Source organism: Vicia villosa, linkage group LG2 (assembly GCF_029867415.1).
Source record: "Vicia villosa cultivar HV-30 ecotype Madison, WI linkage group LG2, Vvil1.0, whole genome shotgun sequence".
NCBI lineage: Eukaryota > Viridiplantae > Streptophyta > Magnoliopsida > Fabales > Fabaceae > Vicia > Vicia villosa.
The window spans coordinates 50,722,149-50,740,957 of NC_081181.1; the positions used below are offsets into that span (position 1 = coordinate 50,722,149).

Below are 18,809 nucleotides of genomic sequence, written 5' to 3' on the forward strand. Positions count from 1 at the left end.
GTGGTGAAAATATCCAATACGTATATTTAGTATGTACTTATTTTAAATGTATTAAGTGTCACCAATAACTTTTATAAAATATTGCTAATGTTTAGTATGTAACACTTTTTATAGCTTTTTATTTAATGTTAACAAATATCTTACAAATGTTAAACACTGAAACCAATTTTCATGTGCAATCTTTTGGTTCCTCCTTTGTGTTTTCATATCATAGAATCTTCACCCCCTCAACATAATATTGTTGCAAAATCAATGAGAGGAAATATCCATACAATATGGAAAAAGAAACAGTTAGAATTAGATCGAACTCTATTAGGTTGAAGAGTAGTTTCTGGTTTGTTAGAGAATATGCATGAGGTTGAAACTTGTTCGCATGCTGTTGTCGAAGACTTATATACTGTAGTCGAAGTGTGTTCAAGTATGTGGGTGTCGAAATGTTAGGGTTGTTAGTAGGGCTGGAAATAAGTCGAGTCGAACTCGCCTCAGCTCGGCTCGACTCGTTAAGAATTAGTTCAGTTCAAATATCGGTTCGAGTTCGTCATAAACTTTTTTTCCAACTCAAACTTGACTCGTTAGAAGTTCACGAACAACTCAGTTCAACTTGTTAGGTTCAACTCGTTTGTTTCACGGGCTTAAAAGTCATTTTTTTAAAGTCTATTCTTTTTATATATTTGACATTTTAAATTAATATTTTTTTAAAATATAAAATATAAAAATAAAATATAAGTTATAAGATTGAAATTTATACGACGTTTATTTTATTTGTATAATTATTTTTAGAAATATTTTGCTCAATTGAGAATATAAATTATCAATTAAAATTTTTTGATTAAAAGAAAATATAGGACTAAGATTTGGAGCAAATCTTTAAACTTACTCTTAAAAACAATATAATCCATCTCATAAACAATATATTTGACTCATAAGCCTAACGAGTCGAACTATGTATAGTTCAAATTCAGCTCATTTAGTTAACGAACTTAGTTTTTAGCTCATATTCAACTCATTTGATTTATGAACCTAGTTCAACGATTTAATTGTTGAACCGAATTTCGAACTATTTTCGAGTTGGTTCGGTTCAATGACAGCCCTAGTTTTAGTATTTCGAACTAAGCCTATTTGTAACATCCAATTGTTTAAGTTAGCTTGTAATGAGTATTTGTGAAAAAGCCCATTAGATTAGTATGTTAGATTTATTATAAATAGCATACTAGTCTCTCATTATTGCACACTGCAAATCTTAATTTTGGGTGAGAAGGTTATTTATTACTCTTGTAACACTTGTAGTCTTCATTGATAGAGAAAGTAAAGAATACCAATCCTTTAGTTTCTCTTTGAAACAAGATTACAAGTGTTACAAGAATAACAAATAACTAGAGGTGGCAAACAGGTATGTCCGTCCCGCAAAAGCCCGCAAAAAATGGAGTGGGACGAGGCGGGCATAGTGGTGGATGCGAGCCTAAAATCTAGGCCCACCGTACAAAAAAGTAAGGGCGAGGCAAGAAAAGCCTGCGGGCACTGCACCTTTTAAGCCTAAAAACATAAAAGTTTATATAAATGACCATGTCCGCGAAGAAAATTGGATAGGGTGATGCAGACACACGAGAGGATGAGGGCCTAAATCCTTGGCCCGCCTCACACTAAAGTGCAGGCAAAACAGGCATGCCCAACGGGCCAGGCCTGTTTTGCCACCCCTACAAATAACCCTCTCACCCTAAATTAGGATTTGTAGTGTACAATGATGAGAGACTAGTATGCTATTTGTAATAAACCTAACATACTGAGCTAATGGGCCTTTTCACAAATACTCATTACAAGCTAACTTAGGGTACAATCTAACTTAAACAATTGGATATAACAAACAATCTCAATTCAAAATACTAACAACCCTAGCATTTCAACACCCACATACTAGAACACATTTTGACTACAGTATGTAAGTCTTCGACACCAGCATGCGAACAAGCTTCGACCTCATTCATATTCTCTGTCAAATCAGAAACTACCCTTCGACATAATAGAGTTCGATCCAATTCTCACAAGTATTAATTAAAAAAATGACAATGACTACACTCAAATATAAAATGTAAAATAAACGTACACGTTTCCCTCAAGGGTAATGATTCATCTTCTATTTGCACTCCTCAAATATTCATCTTCCAGCGTAGCCACACTCTCCCGCTTCTTATGATTTATTAGGGAAGTATGACATCAAATGTGCAGAATGATGAGATAGACAATGCAATGAATAATGGTTAAAGCTTCAAGCAAAGTTGTTTGATGCACTTAATAATTAATCAATTAAAGAAATTATAATTACAATTCTTGTAGAATATTCAATAACGAGATTTTTAGAAAGCCAATTCTAATCAAACTTAAGATTATGGAAATTAATCTTCACAATAATTCCATAAATTTAAAAAAATCTTATGCTATTCAATCATTTTGAATAAACATGGATCCTAACTTACACGAGTCATGTATTCAACTCCTAAAAACATTGGTGTCATGGCTAGTCCTCTGCTTCCTTGTGCAACATTTTCATGCCACCCTAATTACCAATTTCAAATGAATTATAATGTCCATGCAGGGTCGACCATTAACAAGTGTTGCACTGACCCCGTAATTTGGGGTCCCACTTGTTTTTTTAATCAATAAAGTAATACATTTTACACCTATTTCTTAAACAGGTGTAAAATCAATATGTTTTCAAAATCTATTTCACACTTATTTATTAAAAATAGATGTAAATTTAGTTCGTTTTCAAGATCTATTTTACACCAATTTTTTAAAAATAAGTGTAAAATCATGATTTGTTTTCAAAATCTGTAATTTTATACCGACTTTTTTAAAAATTCAGTATAAATTCATATTCTTTAAGCCTATTTTAAAATTAGAACAAGACTCCCTGATTGATTAGGTGGATCTTGTGTCCATGTCAATCTAATTACCAATTTCAAATTAATTTTAATTAGATACATCCAAGAAGAAGAAAAATAGACAGGAGTAAACCAAGTGGTTAGGCTGAACCTTTAGAAATATGGTGCATCTTTTCTATCTCTTATCTCTATTGTTTATGTTATTTCTGTTGTCTATCTCTTCATCTTAATATTCTTTCTTTATTTCTACTGTCTTATTTATGTGTGATTACCAAAATCAAAATAGTTATTTTAAATAATAAATTTTTACAAATTGGTTTTGATTTTTAATCAACATAATTCACTCCTCCTCTAGTGTGTTTGCAGATTAAATGGTTAGTAAAATAAGCGAGAAACTATATAAGTGGTCCTGCACAATCACACAATAATGTGAAGAAAAGTGATGAATTTTGGTAAATAATGTGAATATAGAATGTTATCAACTTACCATACACTAAGCCTGATGTTTGCATCGATGAGAAAGTCCAATATTTTTGCTGTAATTTTTTAGAATCAAGAGATTAAATCCATTTTCATCGCCAATTTAGCCCCATTCCTCCATTCTCAAACGTCCATGACAACTGCAATAACATTCACAGAAACATTAATAGCCAAAACTGAAAGGAACAACTTTATGACTAACAAATATTTCAAAATCAAATGTGAACAAAAAAACAAACACTTGGTAGGCTATATTCTCCCTTTTATGTCCACATCTTAAAATAAGATAGAAACTTAGACATTAACCTGGCATCTTAAAATAAGATAGAAACTCACAGATTCATTTACAAGACCAATATTTCGTCAACTTTCCCAATCTGAGTCATGTTTTGGCGGAAGACATTTGTTTCGTGCTCGGAACCATCTGTATTCTTCTCATTCTCCCAATGTCAACCACAACACAAAAATGAAACATCTCAATAGTGAAGCAAAAAAAAACCTAAATTTCAAAATTCAAGATGAAAAAGCAAAAAACTCAAAAATAGGGTTTGATTCGAAAGTATCAAACACAATGTACCTTTGATTCTGAAGATCTTTGCAAGGATTTAAAATCAGACCAAATTGGATGATAATGGAACGATATCGATTGATGAAGAATAAAAGAGGAATAGAAAAATAAGAAGATGTTTATATAATCAGTTATGCAATTTAAATTGATTTAGCTATCCAAAGATTGGCACAAAAAGTAATGAAATTGAAAATTGAAAGCACATTTCCTGTGAAATATCGATTTGTATAGTCATAATAAATAACATTGAGCCATGGAATATTGATGAGGAAGGGCGATGAAATGTGGAAGGGCGATGAAATGGGTTGTTAATATAGAGGTTGCCATAAATTCAATACATTGAATTAGTTTTGCACGCCTCATGAACTTGAATGATTACATAGCCGCCCTTCTGCTTTGGAGTTGGGAGATTTGAAATATATATTTTTGTGAGTGTTTCAAACTTCCTAATTATTGACTATTATTGTTGTTATTGGCCTCATTAAATATGATGTTTCAAACTTCCTAATTATTGACTATTATTGTATTTTATTATTTTGATTAATTTAGTTTAAATATTTAAAACACCTAATGACCATTATGTTCTTAAAATCTGGTTAATCTATTGATTTGATTAAAATTAGAATGTAATTATATGAGGTATTACTTTTCTTATATTTTTAGTAGATGAATGGTGAAGAGTTAAGAGAGAAATGCAACTAACGCTAACATGTTTAATGTCAGATCCAATCAAATTAAATTTCAAAACAGATAAATTATGTGAGGGAGGTAACACCTTGCAACACACAGTGATTCCAAACTTTTGAGGAAACCCCTCGAAAGTTTGACAAAAGGAATATTTGTTTTTCCAATGCAAATTTTTATTCGCGCCATTAAATGATGCAAGGGAAAACTCCTTGTCTACTCCAATTTCAAATTTTAAGTTCAATTGTATGAGAATTTATCTTTTGCAAAGGATATTTTTAAATTTTTAAATTTCTACTTTCAGCGTTTTGAGTGGTTACCTCTAATATAGTTGATATTGACTATTATAATTTTTAGTTTTTAAAATTGACGATGAATCAATATAAATATATTGTGTTAATTTTTTCATTTGGTTTACCCTTTCAATTAAACCTTGCATTTTTGTTTTTTAGAAGAGTTTTCTAATTTTATATTATTTTCACACAAAGGATTTTGTAACTCTTTGATTACAAAAAGATCATAAAAATCCATTTAAAATCCATATTTCTTGTAGTTATCATTTCATTCCTCATAGTGAAAGTGATATTTATTTTGATGGGAGACTGCCGAATTTGGGCTGTTTCATGCAATTCAGCTGCCGAATTACACGTATGCAAGCAGCCTCTCAAGACGATGAAAGTTCAAACCAACCTACCTTGTTACTTCCGTAACTATTATTTTATTACATCATTTCTTCATTACTAATTCATAAATTACTAGTCTCAATTCTCAACAACTTGCACACGTAAATTGACCAATTAACCAATCAATCTCACACATTGACATGTTCTTATTCAAGAACTATTCTATATTCATTCCAAGCCTCCTCAAACATTTTGCTTATAAATACACCTAGTAAATTATCTTGCCATAACATATCATCTATCTCTCTATTTTCCCAACTCTTAAACTCAACCAATAATTTTCTAACCCTACTACATAGTAGTTATGAATCCCCCAACTTCACAATTACATTATGCACAACCACCTTATCCACAACCACCAGCCACCGGTATCCCTGTGGGCCACCACCATAAAATCGACCCTCAAGAATGGTCCACCGGTCTATGTGACTGCTTCTCCGACCTCCAAACATGTATGTAATTACGACTTAATTATTTAATTACACCATCTATTAATATACTAATAATTATTACTAATTTTTAGGTTGCATAACGTATTGGTGTCCATGCATCACCTTTGGTCGAATTGCTGAGATTGTTGACAAAGGAACAACCTGTAAGATATACATACATATACAGTTAATTAATTAATAATATTATACATATATTAATTATTATATTGTTTGAATCATTGTATTAATGCAGCATGTCTTGTGAGTGGATCACTGTACACACTGATATGTTGTTTAACTGGTTGTGGATGTTTATACTCATGCATCTATCGTAACAAGATGAGACAACAATACATGCTCAAAGACAAACCTTGTTGTGATTGCTTACTTCATTGGTGTTGTGAATCATGTGCATTGTGTCAAGAATATCGTGAGCTTCAAAACCGTGGATTTGACATGCAACTTGGTATATAAATATATATACAAAATTATTTTAATTATTCAACTTTTTTTTTACTTGAATTTATATCTAATTATAATTAATTTGAAATTGATAATTAGGGTGGGATGGAAATGTTGCGCAAGGAAGTAGAGGAGTGGTCATGGCACCAACAGCTCCAGGAGTTGAATTCATGACTCGTTGAAGTTAGGATGCATGTTTATATATTCACATACTTGAGTACCATAAGATTTTTTAATTTCTGGAATTATTCTGATATAATTTGAATAATTGTCTTTTAGCTTTGTGTAATTGGCTATTAAATTAATAAAGAAATTATTGTTTGGTTTATTCGTCTAGAAGTAGTCAAATATTTAGTTATTTATTCTTACACTTCTATTTTCCCCTTATTTTATATCTATAATTTAGCATAGTTTTTAATAGGTGCATGCTTGAAAATGTAAAGCCTTCTGCTAACATAAAAGGTCAATATTTGATGATACATAATATATTATATTGAGTTAAATGTGTGAAAACTAGTGCGTTAGGATTCAAACCTTTGTCAATAATTTATTTATATTTATATGTTAATATAAAAGGAGTTGTTAATATTTATATAAATTAATAATTCTTTTAAAAAGAATTTTAAAAACTTCAGTTAAATATTTATTTTTTTAAAGATTTTATTTGAAAGAAACTTTTTCTTCTTTATATTCTCTTTTTCATGAAGTTTCTCTATTGAACGTTGAATTTTTCGAAGATCGTTCGTTCATCGAAATTGTTCTTTTAAAGAAAATTAATGGAGTTGATTCTTCTTCTCCTTTTTAAAAGAGTTCTTTAATTTGGTGAAATTGCTAGAGATTCTTCTAGGTTTGAGTTCATCCCTTCATCTTTTAACAGTTTAGTCAACTCATTAATTTTCTCAATGATTTATTTTTTTTTTTTTTGGATTTTTTTATGAAAATTACATATACTTCCATCTTTTGATTTAAGAACTGAATTATGTTTTTGATTTTAATTATTAACATGGCTTTTAAGATTTCTAAAGCTTGAACATATGTGAAAGTAACATTTACATTCATCTCGTGTTTCAACTTCTTCGCATCATGTGCTAATTCCCTCTTGTTTGATACTTGAAAATACTCCAAAGATCATTTCATGGGTACCCTATATTTCTTTGGCGGAGTTAAAATTAAATACATAAAGAAATTTTTATTTTCACTTAAATATATAACTAAAAGTTTTTTTTCTTTAAAATTAATTTCAAACTTTCTCTTGTTAGCTACTGTCCAAAGAAAATTAGGTTTATCTACTACTTCACCATTAACATAGTGAATAGTGATAAACATACAATTTATTATCGTTTCCCACAATTCAAGATTAATACTTTGAATGAAGATTTTAATTCTAGCTTTCCACAATTAAACCTATTACCATTAAATAGTGGAGGTGTATTTAGGAAAGTCCTTTTGTTAAAAAAAATGCTAGAAGTCATCTTCCTCTTGAGACGAATAGTCATTAAACAAGATTTATTCTATAACTCCACTTGTTAGACATATGAATCAATATACAAGAAAGGGGGTGAAATGTGGAGATTTGAAAAACTTTGGATGAAACCAAAATCATTTATAAAATCAGAGTTTGAAAATATTTTGTAAAATAAATGAATAAATAGATAGTAGAAAACCAAAGAAAAGAAATTACTAGAAAAGTAAAAGAGATAAGGGAAAGACAAGAACACCAGAGAATTATACAGGTTTGTCCTTGAATGACCTACTAATATCCTCAAAAATTATTCTTGAGAGTAAAAGGATGTGCCCACGAACCTTCTAAAACAAGGAAATGAAGTTTTCAGACTAACTTGTAACAAAATAGAGAACAAGGTTTGGGGGGTTATTCTTCATACCAAAAGAAATTTTCCATGGGATGATCTTGAACTAAAGTGAAGTTTTTAGTTGGCTATCCTCTGAACTGAGTTGGGGTTTTATATAGACTGACCACCAACCAAGTTGAGATTTTCACCGGACTAATCGCAAACCTACTAAGCTTTTATATCAGTTTGAACTCTGAAACCAAGTGGAATTTTAACCTGGCTGATCTCAAACCAATAGGGCTTTTTACAGGGCTGAGCTTAAGAGTCAAGTGAGATTTTAATCGGATTGATCTCAAACCATTGTGGAGATTTTATTGGCTAACCTTCGTGAACCAAAAGAGGGATTTTTTCTTCAACGCGAAACTCACGAACCAAACTGAGATTTCAAACGAAAATCCCCCAATACAAACAAGAGTGTTTATTGGTTTAACAACCAAACAATAACTTCCCACGAAAAAAATGTTTACAAGTTCGGCCTTGAATGACCTATTGATGTTCCCAAGAATTATTCTTGATAATATCCACTAAACTTGAGCGCTTTTAAAAGGATGTGTCCACGAACCTCCTTGTACAAGAAAATGAAAATTTAAGGCTAACATGTAACAAAACAGTGAACAAGGTTAGAGAGGTTAATCTCTATACCAAAGAGATTTTCCATGAGATGATCTCGAACTAAAATGGAGTCACTACTACTAATAATATATTTCATGACAAAATTTTCACCTTAGCCAAAATAAACCATAGGTATAATGTAAAGATGCGCTATGTTTTATTTTGTTTATAAAAAAACCATATATTCTCACAGTTTTTAAATATTACCGAGGGAGAAACAATTCATGACATGCTTCGAATCCTAGCTTTTGCAATTTATGTTTTTATTTGTTCATAAGTGGATACTAAATGATTTATTCTTCCGGTTTATGTAATAATTGAGGGATAAAATAATCAAATTTTTCTATAAAAACACTCGTTAAATATATTTTACCCTAATTCTAACTTATATGTATCCGCCTCAAACTCGTGCACATTATTCTTTGGGATGGATTGCAAGACAGAAAAAATATTCAATGTTCTTCTACCCTAGAACAAAATATTTTTCTGCCCTTGCAATCTATCTCACATAATGGTGTTGATATTGTTGTTTTTGTATTTTTGAAAATGCTCGGTTAAAGAAGGTTGGAAAAGTTCGTTATGATATATTGCAAGTGCATAAAATTATCATTGCTTCAAATTAAATAAATAAGGGAGTTCAACCTTTGAAAATATTAGAAATTAGATGAATACAAGATATGCAACAAAATCTTGAATTGCACCGACGATGACGAATTTGGATTTGTTTAACATTATGTGTAAATAATTTAATAATTAAAAAATATTATTTACCTTTTCTTTAAAACCGAGGGGTATACATATTTTACCTTGGTTTTTACAAAACCAATGGGATCATTTTGGCGTGATTATTGAGGATATTCATAATCGTCCTTAAACAAATCTTTATCGTCCATTTCATGAGTATCAGTGCTTAAGACACTACAATTAGTGATTCACGTAAAACTTAAAAATCCATTATAAAAGTATTCTGAATAGCAAAAATGAAGCGCTTGAAACTTTCTACATCCAACACTTTAAAATTTGCAGGAGCATTTGCCATAAAAAGATCTCTAGGATAGATTTAAAAAGTAGAAAATTATTTTAGTTTAGGGTTTGTGTTCTTATATATTTATTTGAGCAGAAAATCATTTATTTATCTAACCATTTTTTGTTTTATTTTAGAAACAAATGCATACAAAAGCAATTGAAAATATCCCGCGTCCAGTATTTTCTCTTCACCAAAATTCTATGATTTAAAGATCTAAAATCTAGATCTTTAGAAAAATTAATTTTTACTTTAATATTATGTGTAAATAATAAAATAATCTAGGTAAACAATATAGTTTGTAAACAAATTAATTTAGTAATATTTTGTGGAAACAATGTAAAGAATTAAAAAAAACAATTTATCTTACCTCTCAGTTCTATTGATAAATCGAGAGGAATGATGCACTAGTTTTGAAAATAATTAAAATGCAGATGTTGGGTTCAAATCCCATGAGCTTTTGTATCAGGCTGAACTAAAAAACCAAGTGAGTTTTTAACCCGGCTGATCTCAATCCAATAAGATTTTTTACCAAGCTGAGCTCAAGAATCAAGTGAGATTTTAATCGGAATGATCTTGAACCATTATGGAAATTTCATTGGCTAACCTTCATAAACTAAAAGATAATTTTTTCCTTCAACGTAAAACTCATGAACCAAACAGAGATTTCCAAAGACAAACCCCAATACAAACAAGAGTTTTTACCAATTTAGTTCACAACCAACAATAACTTTCCACCGAAGGATGTTTACTCATGAGATGATTACACTCTTGGTAAATTACAATTCATCTTTTACTTAAAATTATAAACTTTCCTTAGACTCCAGAATACACTCAAAGCACTATGGATAAATATATGTGAGAAAGAATGAGAGATTTAGAGAAGTGATAAGTGAGATTCAAATTTTTTTTTTCATGTGAAAAAGTAATAAAGAAGATATTTATATATAGGCTGATAAATGGTATAAATTTGAAAACAATACCATTTATGGGTCAATTCAATATTATAATCTATAGGTTAATCAATTATATGTCTTGAATAATTGATTGTTAAGACCACAAATGAAAGATTTTGATATATAACCATTACTAATGGTTAAAAGACTATCCCAATCATTTTAGACTCCATCAATAAACATATAATCAATTAGGTTAATAGTCTATCCGATTATTTAGTTAAAAAAGTCTCCCAATCACCATTTATCTCAAAGTCATTTATGTTGGATAACCCGTAAATAAAAGTAAAGAGGAAACACTTTCTCAATAATTGATAGCCAAGGGTCATGGTAAGTAGAAATCATAAAATAAAATAAAAAAGAACATAAGTTTCTTGTGATACAAAAAATTTCTCTCCATCCCCATTAAATAAATTAAATTTCCGTGAAGCATCACCAACTATAATGTCAATCTTGATAAACACCTTAGCAAAAACAACTTAAGAAAGATAAGACACCAACAAAATGTCTTTGGATAATACTATAAGAGTCCATGTATCCATAAAACCGTAGCCACGCAAAGAAATGAGTTCACTTTTCACCCTAGAATTTTCTATGATTAATGAGTTCACTTTTCACCCCACAATTTTCTATGATTAATACTATAATTTTAATTTTTTTTATAATATTAAAAAAATTATGCATGTTATTGTTGAGTTCAGAAAGAAATAAACACTTTTATTAAAATGTGTAGTAGTTTAATAACAATATAATTTTTAAAATTAATAAATATGCATTTTTATATACTAATATAAATGATATTATATAAGTATGCAATGCGGGTATAGGACGGGGTGGATAGTAAGATATCTGTATCCGCATCCATACCCGTTTATTTTAAAAGATAATTACCGGTCGTTTTACTGATTTTTATCCACCCATTGTAGCTATTTTTTGCGGATACCAAGTTATGGTTCAAATTATAATCCCTAAACTTGGGCTTATATCATTACACATAGATCTACACCCATTGTTATTACATATGTCATATATACGTGCATTATTCTCAACCATATGTTTACTATCTAAATGTCTAACGTGTGACTCATGTGTCCCTCCTTTTCTCAACTCACATCCCTTACATTGTTATCTTCAAAACAATAATGATATGATCAAATAACTTCCTTCTCCAACATGGCCACCATAGCTCAGACAGTAGAACAAGACCATGCTCCTCCTCACCATGCCATGTTTCTGGTCATACCATACCTTCGAGTGTACGAGGTTTTAACCGTGTCTCTTGTTTGCACATCACTAAGGGATGCAGTCAACAATGATGTATTGCCATGGCTTTGTATTATTATCGAAACGCCTCTCAATTTTCGACTCACCGATGAGACTCTGTTGAAAATCACATCCAAAGCCAATGGTAGGATTCAAAAATTTGCTCTCATGAACTGTATCAATATCACTGATCAAGGACTACAAAGGGTCATAGAACAAAACCCTTTCATTAAAGAGGTAACAATATCCAAAACCCATGTTTTATTAATATATAGGATGTTATAATATACATACAAGTGGTCTCATTTCTGGTTTAATTTGATATGTAGCTTCATATACCAGCTTGCACTAGCATAACCCCTGAAGGAGTTCTAAAAGCTGTGGAAACATTGTGCCAAAGAAACAATTGCTTAACCACCTTGAGTATAAACGGCATCTACAATCTACAGAAGGAGCATCTTGACATCCTTACTTCAAAACTTAGAGAAAACATTTCATTACAAAACATGCAAATGCAGCAGCAGCCTATCTACTATCATAACCGCGGAAGCGTTTCAGCATTCGAGTGTCAAGAAAATCATCGGATTATCGATTTGGAGATATGTCCGAAGTGTTCTGAAGTGATGATGGTATATGACTGCCCAAAAGTGGACTGTAAGAATAAGGAATGTAGTGGGTGCATATTTTGTATTCCAAGGTGTGAAAACTGTGGTGAATGTGTTGGATCAGAAGAACCTGAAGAGTGTGCTTGTGGTGATATTTTGTGCCTTGAATGTTGGTTAAAGGTTCCTAAATGCAGTTGCTGTAACAAACCATATTGTAAGCAGCACACAAATTGGTGGTGTACTTCTTCAGACTCTTCATTAATGTGTAGAGTTTGTGAAGAAAATTCTCATGGATATACATACACTGATGAGCTATAATGAAAAACTGATTCATGATGATGAACCTTACAATATCATCATGCCTAGTTATTTTCAGTTACTGTAATTTGTTTCAAGTTTATAGCTAAAGAAAATTATTGATCATTGTGTCAGCATTCATGAATTTACTAAATCACTGACTGAGGTATATATGAAAGCTTTCCTGTAAATTTTTAATGGCTAAAGATGTGTCAGGCTATAATATAACTGTTTGTCACAAAATTATGAATGAAAGTGAGTACAACAGAATTGTATCTATATGTCCCCACCATTAAAGGAGAAAAAAGATGATAACTAAATAAATCAATATGGTTTATACAGAAGAGAAATGCTTAACCATTTACAAGTGGTTCACTGATTTCAAGCAATTCATTTTTGAGACTAGTGAAAACAACAGAATCTGTTTCTAGGGGCTTGAACTTGATTAGAGCAGAAGGCACCAAGTCTTCTTCCTCTATTGTTTTGGCTTTTTGTCCTGCTTTTGGAAAACATGGGATAACTCGCCGTTGGACAACTACAGGATGCATTAGCTCGAATTCTAAACCCTGTTCTTTTAATGCAGAGCTGACAAACTGCATTATCAACATGGAAAACAAAAACTTCTATCAAAGACCTATTACATGATTTGAAAAACTCATCTCAACTATTTCTCGAAAAGTTTCTTAAGACCAAATATCAAAGGACAAACCTCGTACAAAGCAGTAGTTGGTTCCCATGGGGCAAATACACCTTGAAGTACAATTCCATCAGGAAACTGAATCCTAATAATAGTTTTTGTGTATCGCCTCTTCGCAGCTTTAGCTTGTTTTTCTTTAAGTGACTTTGGGATTAAGAGCTGAGACTCTTCAAACTTTTTTCTCCTTAAGTCAGCATCTCTTCTCACCTCATCAACTGATCGTTTGTAGAAGGAATCCGGTAGCTCTATTTTAGATGCAACGCTTTCAGAAACAGCAAAGAAGACCTTCACCTGTATATGGTATTTTTAAATCAGAAGATATACATATTCAATCTAAAGAATGAGTTAACTTCTTATTTGAAATGAAATGTCAGTTTTGTCAATTGCAGATTGTAGAAAATAGCAGTTGGATCAAATAGCACAACACAATAGTGTTATAGCGCCCCTATTTGACAGCATTCTATCCTAAATAGCGCATCAAATATAGTAACAAATAGCACATCAAATATACTAACAATTTGTTCATATTCTGCTATGCTATAGCATCTATTAACAACAATGCAAAAAATACCTAAAGTATCAAACTAATAAGAAAGCCAATGACATGCATGCTGCTCTGCAATATATTAACTAGAGCTTCTTTCATAAAGTCATATGATCACAAACTGCTCCTGCAACGGATTGTCAGAAGGCCAAAACTGACTTTGGTCAGTTTTGTGGCAGTTATGTTTTTATGCGGAAGTTGAGTTTTTTATTATTAATTATTTTTGTGATAGAAACCGGTATCAAGAATGTTTTTACGAAATAATAATAGAAGATTTTTTTGAATACTCTCTTGAGAAAAGATCTCAACCAGAGACAAAGTAAAGACACTGATTACAGAATTGAAATGCAGTTCCTACCAAAGATTTTGAGAGCCTTGAGCTCTCTCTAGACATAAATAATGACATAATTAATTGATGTTCACAGCAGTTACACCCCATAACTAGCAGTCACTATCCCATAAAGTAATAATCAGTTTCTCCCTTTCATGTTATACACATTTAAATAAGAGATCTAACAGTTTGTCAACTGTGTGTGTTGATAGTAAAAGTAAATAGGCAAAGGGAAGAGCATAGTTGGTTTTAAAGAAGTTAGTGTGGTTATTTGGGTGGGAAAGAACCAAGCTCTCGAGGCTTGGTAGGAAGTGTCCTATGCAACTTTCCTGTGTAACATTTCAATTTTGTCCCGTGAATAATTGTATGATTGAGAACCTTCTGAGATTATTCAGCAATTTATTTTATTGATTCCAGTTTCTAACACTGGTATCAAAGCACTAGGATCCCAAGAAGTTGATGGTTTTAACAAGGAGAATGCAATCACGCGTTGATGTTTTAGAGTGTGGTTCTGGAGGGTTGCTTCCTATGCAGCAAATTATGTAAAAGAATATTGAATAAGGGCGAAGGGAACGCTTCTAAACACGAAGACAGTTACAAGCCATGGTTGAAACGGCGCACAAATCTGAAGAACAACATAAAGCAAGTGTATCACGAAGGGCATGCAGCAGTTATTATGTTATTAGGCAGTAGCCAGCAGCTATGTTATTAGCATAGCATTGATTGGGAGAGATCAAAATCTCATATTCTTGGAAGGGAGAGACTCAAGGCTCTCGAATATCTAGGGAACCATTCTAATATTACTAGTAATTTGTATTTTAATACCAGTTTGTATCACGGATTTATATGTCATCTATTAACAAAGCATATCCTTGTTTGAATATAGGTTTTACTGTCTTTTTTTCCTATTTTTATGCGATATTTTGCTGTTGTATTAGGATGAATTTCTCTTAGGGTGTGAGTTTAAATACTTGGGTACCACCACAATAACTTCCTCAACTTGGTATATATTTTAAGGCCTCACTCAAAATAACAACAAAATTACAGTTACACGCTAAACCAAATAGGATAGATTAGCTAATTATGTTGCAATCTCTCAATCATTTTCATAGCTCAATTGTTCAGGTAGTACACATAGTACATTATTTTGTCATCCATTGCATGCTACTGAAATTAAAACTAGACAATGTCATTCTAGATATTTAACAATTTAGTTACATCTATACAAGTAGTGTTTTTCGAGCTAGAATATCAATTCCAAAAATACATAAGTTCCCTACAAGACAAAACAAAACACAGTAGAATACTCAACGCATAGAAAACACACAAAGCAAATATCAAAAGTATTATGAATATGAGTTATACCTGTCTGTCGATCTTTTTCGGTTCGGCATCGGCTACTTTCTCAACCGAAGCTATAGACACCAAACTCTCTTTCTTTGGAGGTTCCTGCACCAATTGTGGTTCCAACAACACAACTGCTTTCTTAATCAACCCTATCTTCTCCTCGTTCGGAACCTCCATCACTGCCCATGTCTCTCCATTCTCCTCCTTAAGCTCAAACCCCAAAAACCCCAACAACTCAACCCCACCACTAACCTCAGCAACAGCTTCCTTAATCTTGGGATTACTCAACCTAATCTTCCTAAACTTAACATTCTCCGGCTCCCTAACAATATTCCTCAACAACTTCAAAACAATATCAACCGATCCTTCACTCGGATTCCCCGAAACATAACTCCCAACACAAATCTCCAATTCAGTATTAGTATCAATCTCAACAACATCTTCAGTCTCAGTCTCCACCAATTTTCCATCATCAATATTTTCAACTCTATTACTCAAACAACTTTCAACATGCTCAGAAACCTCATCTTCCGATCTAAACGGTGTTTTGCAAATCGGACATTCATATACATTTACCGAATAACCATTTCGAGATCTCTGAGATGAAGTAACCAAAGAATCAAACGGATCAAATCCATCTCCAGGTTTACGAGCTTTTTCGATTCTGCTATCATCCGAAGCTGAAACAATCGGTGGAGTAGGTTTGGGTTTGGGTTTGGGTTTAGGGTTAGAAATGGGATTGGAATTGAGAGGAGAAGGGCGAGGGGTAGAAATGGAATTTGGCGGTGTAGTTGATGATGATGATGATGAAGAGCCTAGGACTCTACCTTGGCCTTTGAATTTGCCAGAGGATGAAGAAGAGAAAGGGTTATTGACTTTCTTCATGAAGCCTTTCATTTTGTCTTTTACGTCGTCCATTTTTGTTGTATGATGTAAAAACCCTAATTCTCTGGAGAAAGAGAAATGGATCTGAAATGGTTAATAGGTGAATCGAATGTAGTGATTATGTTTGTGATTGGTGTAAGGAACTTAGTGGGTAAGGAAGATGAAAGAGAGAAAAATGGAGAATGTTGAAGCTGAGAAAACATGAGATTGACTTTGTAAAATTTAGCTTTTTGTGAAGAAAATGTGTGTCATCCAATAAGATTTTGCCACGCTGTCCAAAAACTGGAAATTGGGATCTGAATTTCCTACTGAGTCTTTATGAAATTCTGATTGTTTGATTAAAATTGAACAGTTATGCTTTCAAAATCAATTTTGATTTTTTTTATAAATCAATTTTGATTTAATCTATAATAATTATATATATCTATAACAATATAATGAGAGCTGTTTCAAAAGGTCATAACAATGGCTTAATTTGGCTTTACCGCTGGGGGAATGTCCAATCCACGTGCACTCTCTAAGACCACGTGGCCGATTGCCTTCCGTTTCTTTCGGAGACGTTTTGCCCTCCATAATGAGCGAGTCTTCTGCCCTTCGAAGATCACGGGACAGTTGGACCAAGATTAGACTGCGTGCTGGTCTTCCCAACCCACGTAGGATCGTGGATGTCTCCATTATTTGGTTAGATTTTGAGGCCCAATATGTAGACATTGGCTTAATGTTGGGGCTCTATAAATACTCTCTTTTACTAGAGGGTCGTGTATTCTATTCATTATTACTTTCATACTTGCACATTTTTTGCTCTGAACCTCATTTTGGCATCAAAGTGTCTTGCAGGGACCCCCCCACATCTTCTCCATAAATCGTCGAAGCTCAACTGTTATAGACCACTAAAGATCCTTCTGATCCAGGTACGATAAGTGGCGTCGTCTGTAGGAATCCATTACTTCCTCGTCTTTTCATAAACTCAAAAACCAAAGCAAATCCATTTTCTTAACATACCGATTATCATGGCCAGCCAACAGAACAACGGTAACATCAATGAAAACTCTTCCACGCCATCAACGAAGGAAACAACAACAACATGACTGCTCCCCGGCATGGCGATCAGAGAGATGGGCAGACCGCCTCCTCCTCGACAAATGAGGCGGCCTTCACCCCGATCAACAACTCGAGGCTCTTGGAATGTATCAGGAGGTCCCTATGCCACCCAACGATGCCCCAACCATGGTAGCTTTATTCTCCGTCATCAACCAGGTCAACCTCGTGATTTTCCAAGAGCCTGACACCTGGACGACGTGATAACCGCTCGTGCTCTCCCCCGCGGAAAACCCGACGCGATGACTTGCGGAGTCCCACTCCCCATCGACGTAGACGTCGCCCAGAGTTGGAGAGGCCCCACTAGGATGCCCTCAAAAAGTTTCTCCTCCCCGCAAGGAGCGAAGATCCCCCGACCCAAAGAGAAACAAAACTGGTGGCAGCCTATCAAGTTGAAGAGTCGGCCAAAGAGTCCACCTCACAGCCGCAGAGGCCCTCGGGCCGATTCCTCCCCGTCGCGTCCACCTATCAGAAGCGATGAGGAAAGCCTCTGATGGCCTTTGTCTCGGTAAATACATGATACCCATCTCCCCGTAGGGATGGGAAAACCACCACCTTTGGCAACTTATGATGGCACGACGGATCCTGATGACCACATAGAGAGCATCGATGGGATGCTCGACTACTGTAACGTTAATGGAGCCATTAAGTGCACGCTGTTCCCCACCACCCTGAGGAAAGGGCCATGGCATGGTACAAAGCTTACCCCCGCGATTTGTCTCCTCCTGGAGGGATATGCATACCCAGTTCACCTGGAACTTCACCGCTTTGCGACGAAATCGCAAGACTGAAGTCTCGATCGAAGAGGTCATCCAGGGGAATGATGAACCCCTCCGGGCATATATTGAGCGGTTCAACCGGGAGGTCATCCAAGTCCACGCGATCGACCGCGTTAAGCAGTACTTGCTCGAGAAGGGACTGCGCTCGAGCAGCGACTTCAGAACTTGTTACAAGAGATTATAAAAGAGTTACCGAAGTTTCCAAGAATAAATTATACTGTCTACCAAGTGTTTCTCTATATCTCTAATTTTCTATATCTGAATCAAAGTTGCCCAAGTTTTTTAGAAGTTTTGCTCAATCCTTTTAGTTACCTTTTGAGGTTTCTCGAATTTT

At 33.4% G+C, this 18,809-nt stretch overlaps 3 protein-coding genes and 1 long non-coding RNA gene across 6 annotated transcripts; 2 read left to right on the top strand and 2 right to left on the bottom strand.

The window, feature by feature from the left end:
- Positions 1-37: 37 nt before the first annotated feature.
- LOC131650532 (uncharacterized) lies at positions 38-4,904 on the bottom strand. 3 transcript variants are annotated; one of them, XR_009298306.1, is made up of 3 exons: positions 3,937-4,904; positions 3,696-3,799; positions 38-3,499 (listed from the first exon to the last, which is right to left on the bottom strand). It is a non-coding gene; the product is annotated as an uncharacterized LOC131650532 (long non-coding RNA). The 3 variants fall into 3 exon arrangements; XR_009298305.1 differs by having other exon boundaries at positions 38-3,288; positions 3,367-3,499; positions 3,696-4,904; XR_009298304.1 differs by having other exon boundaries at positions 38-2,551; positions 3,367-3,499; positions 3,696-4,900.
- A 606-nt stretch (positions 4,905-5,510) lies between these two features.
- On the top strand, positions 5,511-6,517 carry LOC131646162 (protein PLANT CADMIUM RESISTANCE 3-like). The gene is made up of 4 exons (XM_058916294.1): positions 5,511-5,746; positions 5,818-5,889; positions 5,979-6,191; positions 6,287-6,517. The coding sequence occupies exons 1-4, from the start codon at positions 5,599-5,601 to the stop codon at positions 6,367-6,369; spliced, it is 516 nt and encodes a 171-aa protein (XP_058772277.1). The 5' UTR covers positions 5,511-5,598; the 3' UTR covers positions 6,370-6,517.
- A 5,174-nt stretch (positions 6,518-11,691) lies between these two features.
- Positions 11,692-12,920, top strand: LOC131650535 (F-box protein SKIP28-like). Its single transcript, XM_058920240.1, has 2 exons — positions 11,692-12,129; positions 12,222-12,920. The coding sequence occupies exons 1-2, from the start codon at positions 11,803-11,805 to the stop codon at positions 12,813-12,815; spliced, it is 921 nt and encodes a 306-aa protein (XP_058776223.1). The 5' UTR covers positions 11,692-11,802; the 3' UTR covers positions 12,816-12,920.
- Positions 12,921-13,086: 166 nt separating this feature from the next.
- Positions 13,087-16,813, bottom strand: LOC131650534 (plant UBX domain-containing protein 2-like). Its single transcript, XM_058920239.1, has 3 exons — positions 15,732-16,813; positions 13,504-13,782; positions 13,087-13,387 (listed from the first exon to the last, which is right to left on the bottom strand). Exons 1-3 carry the CDS (start codon positions 16,629-16,631, stop codon positions 13,148-13,150), a joined length of 1,419 nt encoding a protein of 472 aa, XP_058776222.1. The 5' UTR covers positions 16,632-16,813; the 3' UTR covers positions 13,087-13,147.
- Between the last annotated feature and the right edge of the window lie 1,996 nt (positions 16,814-18,809).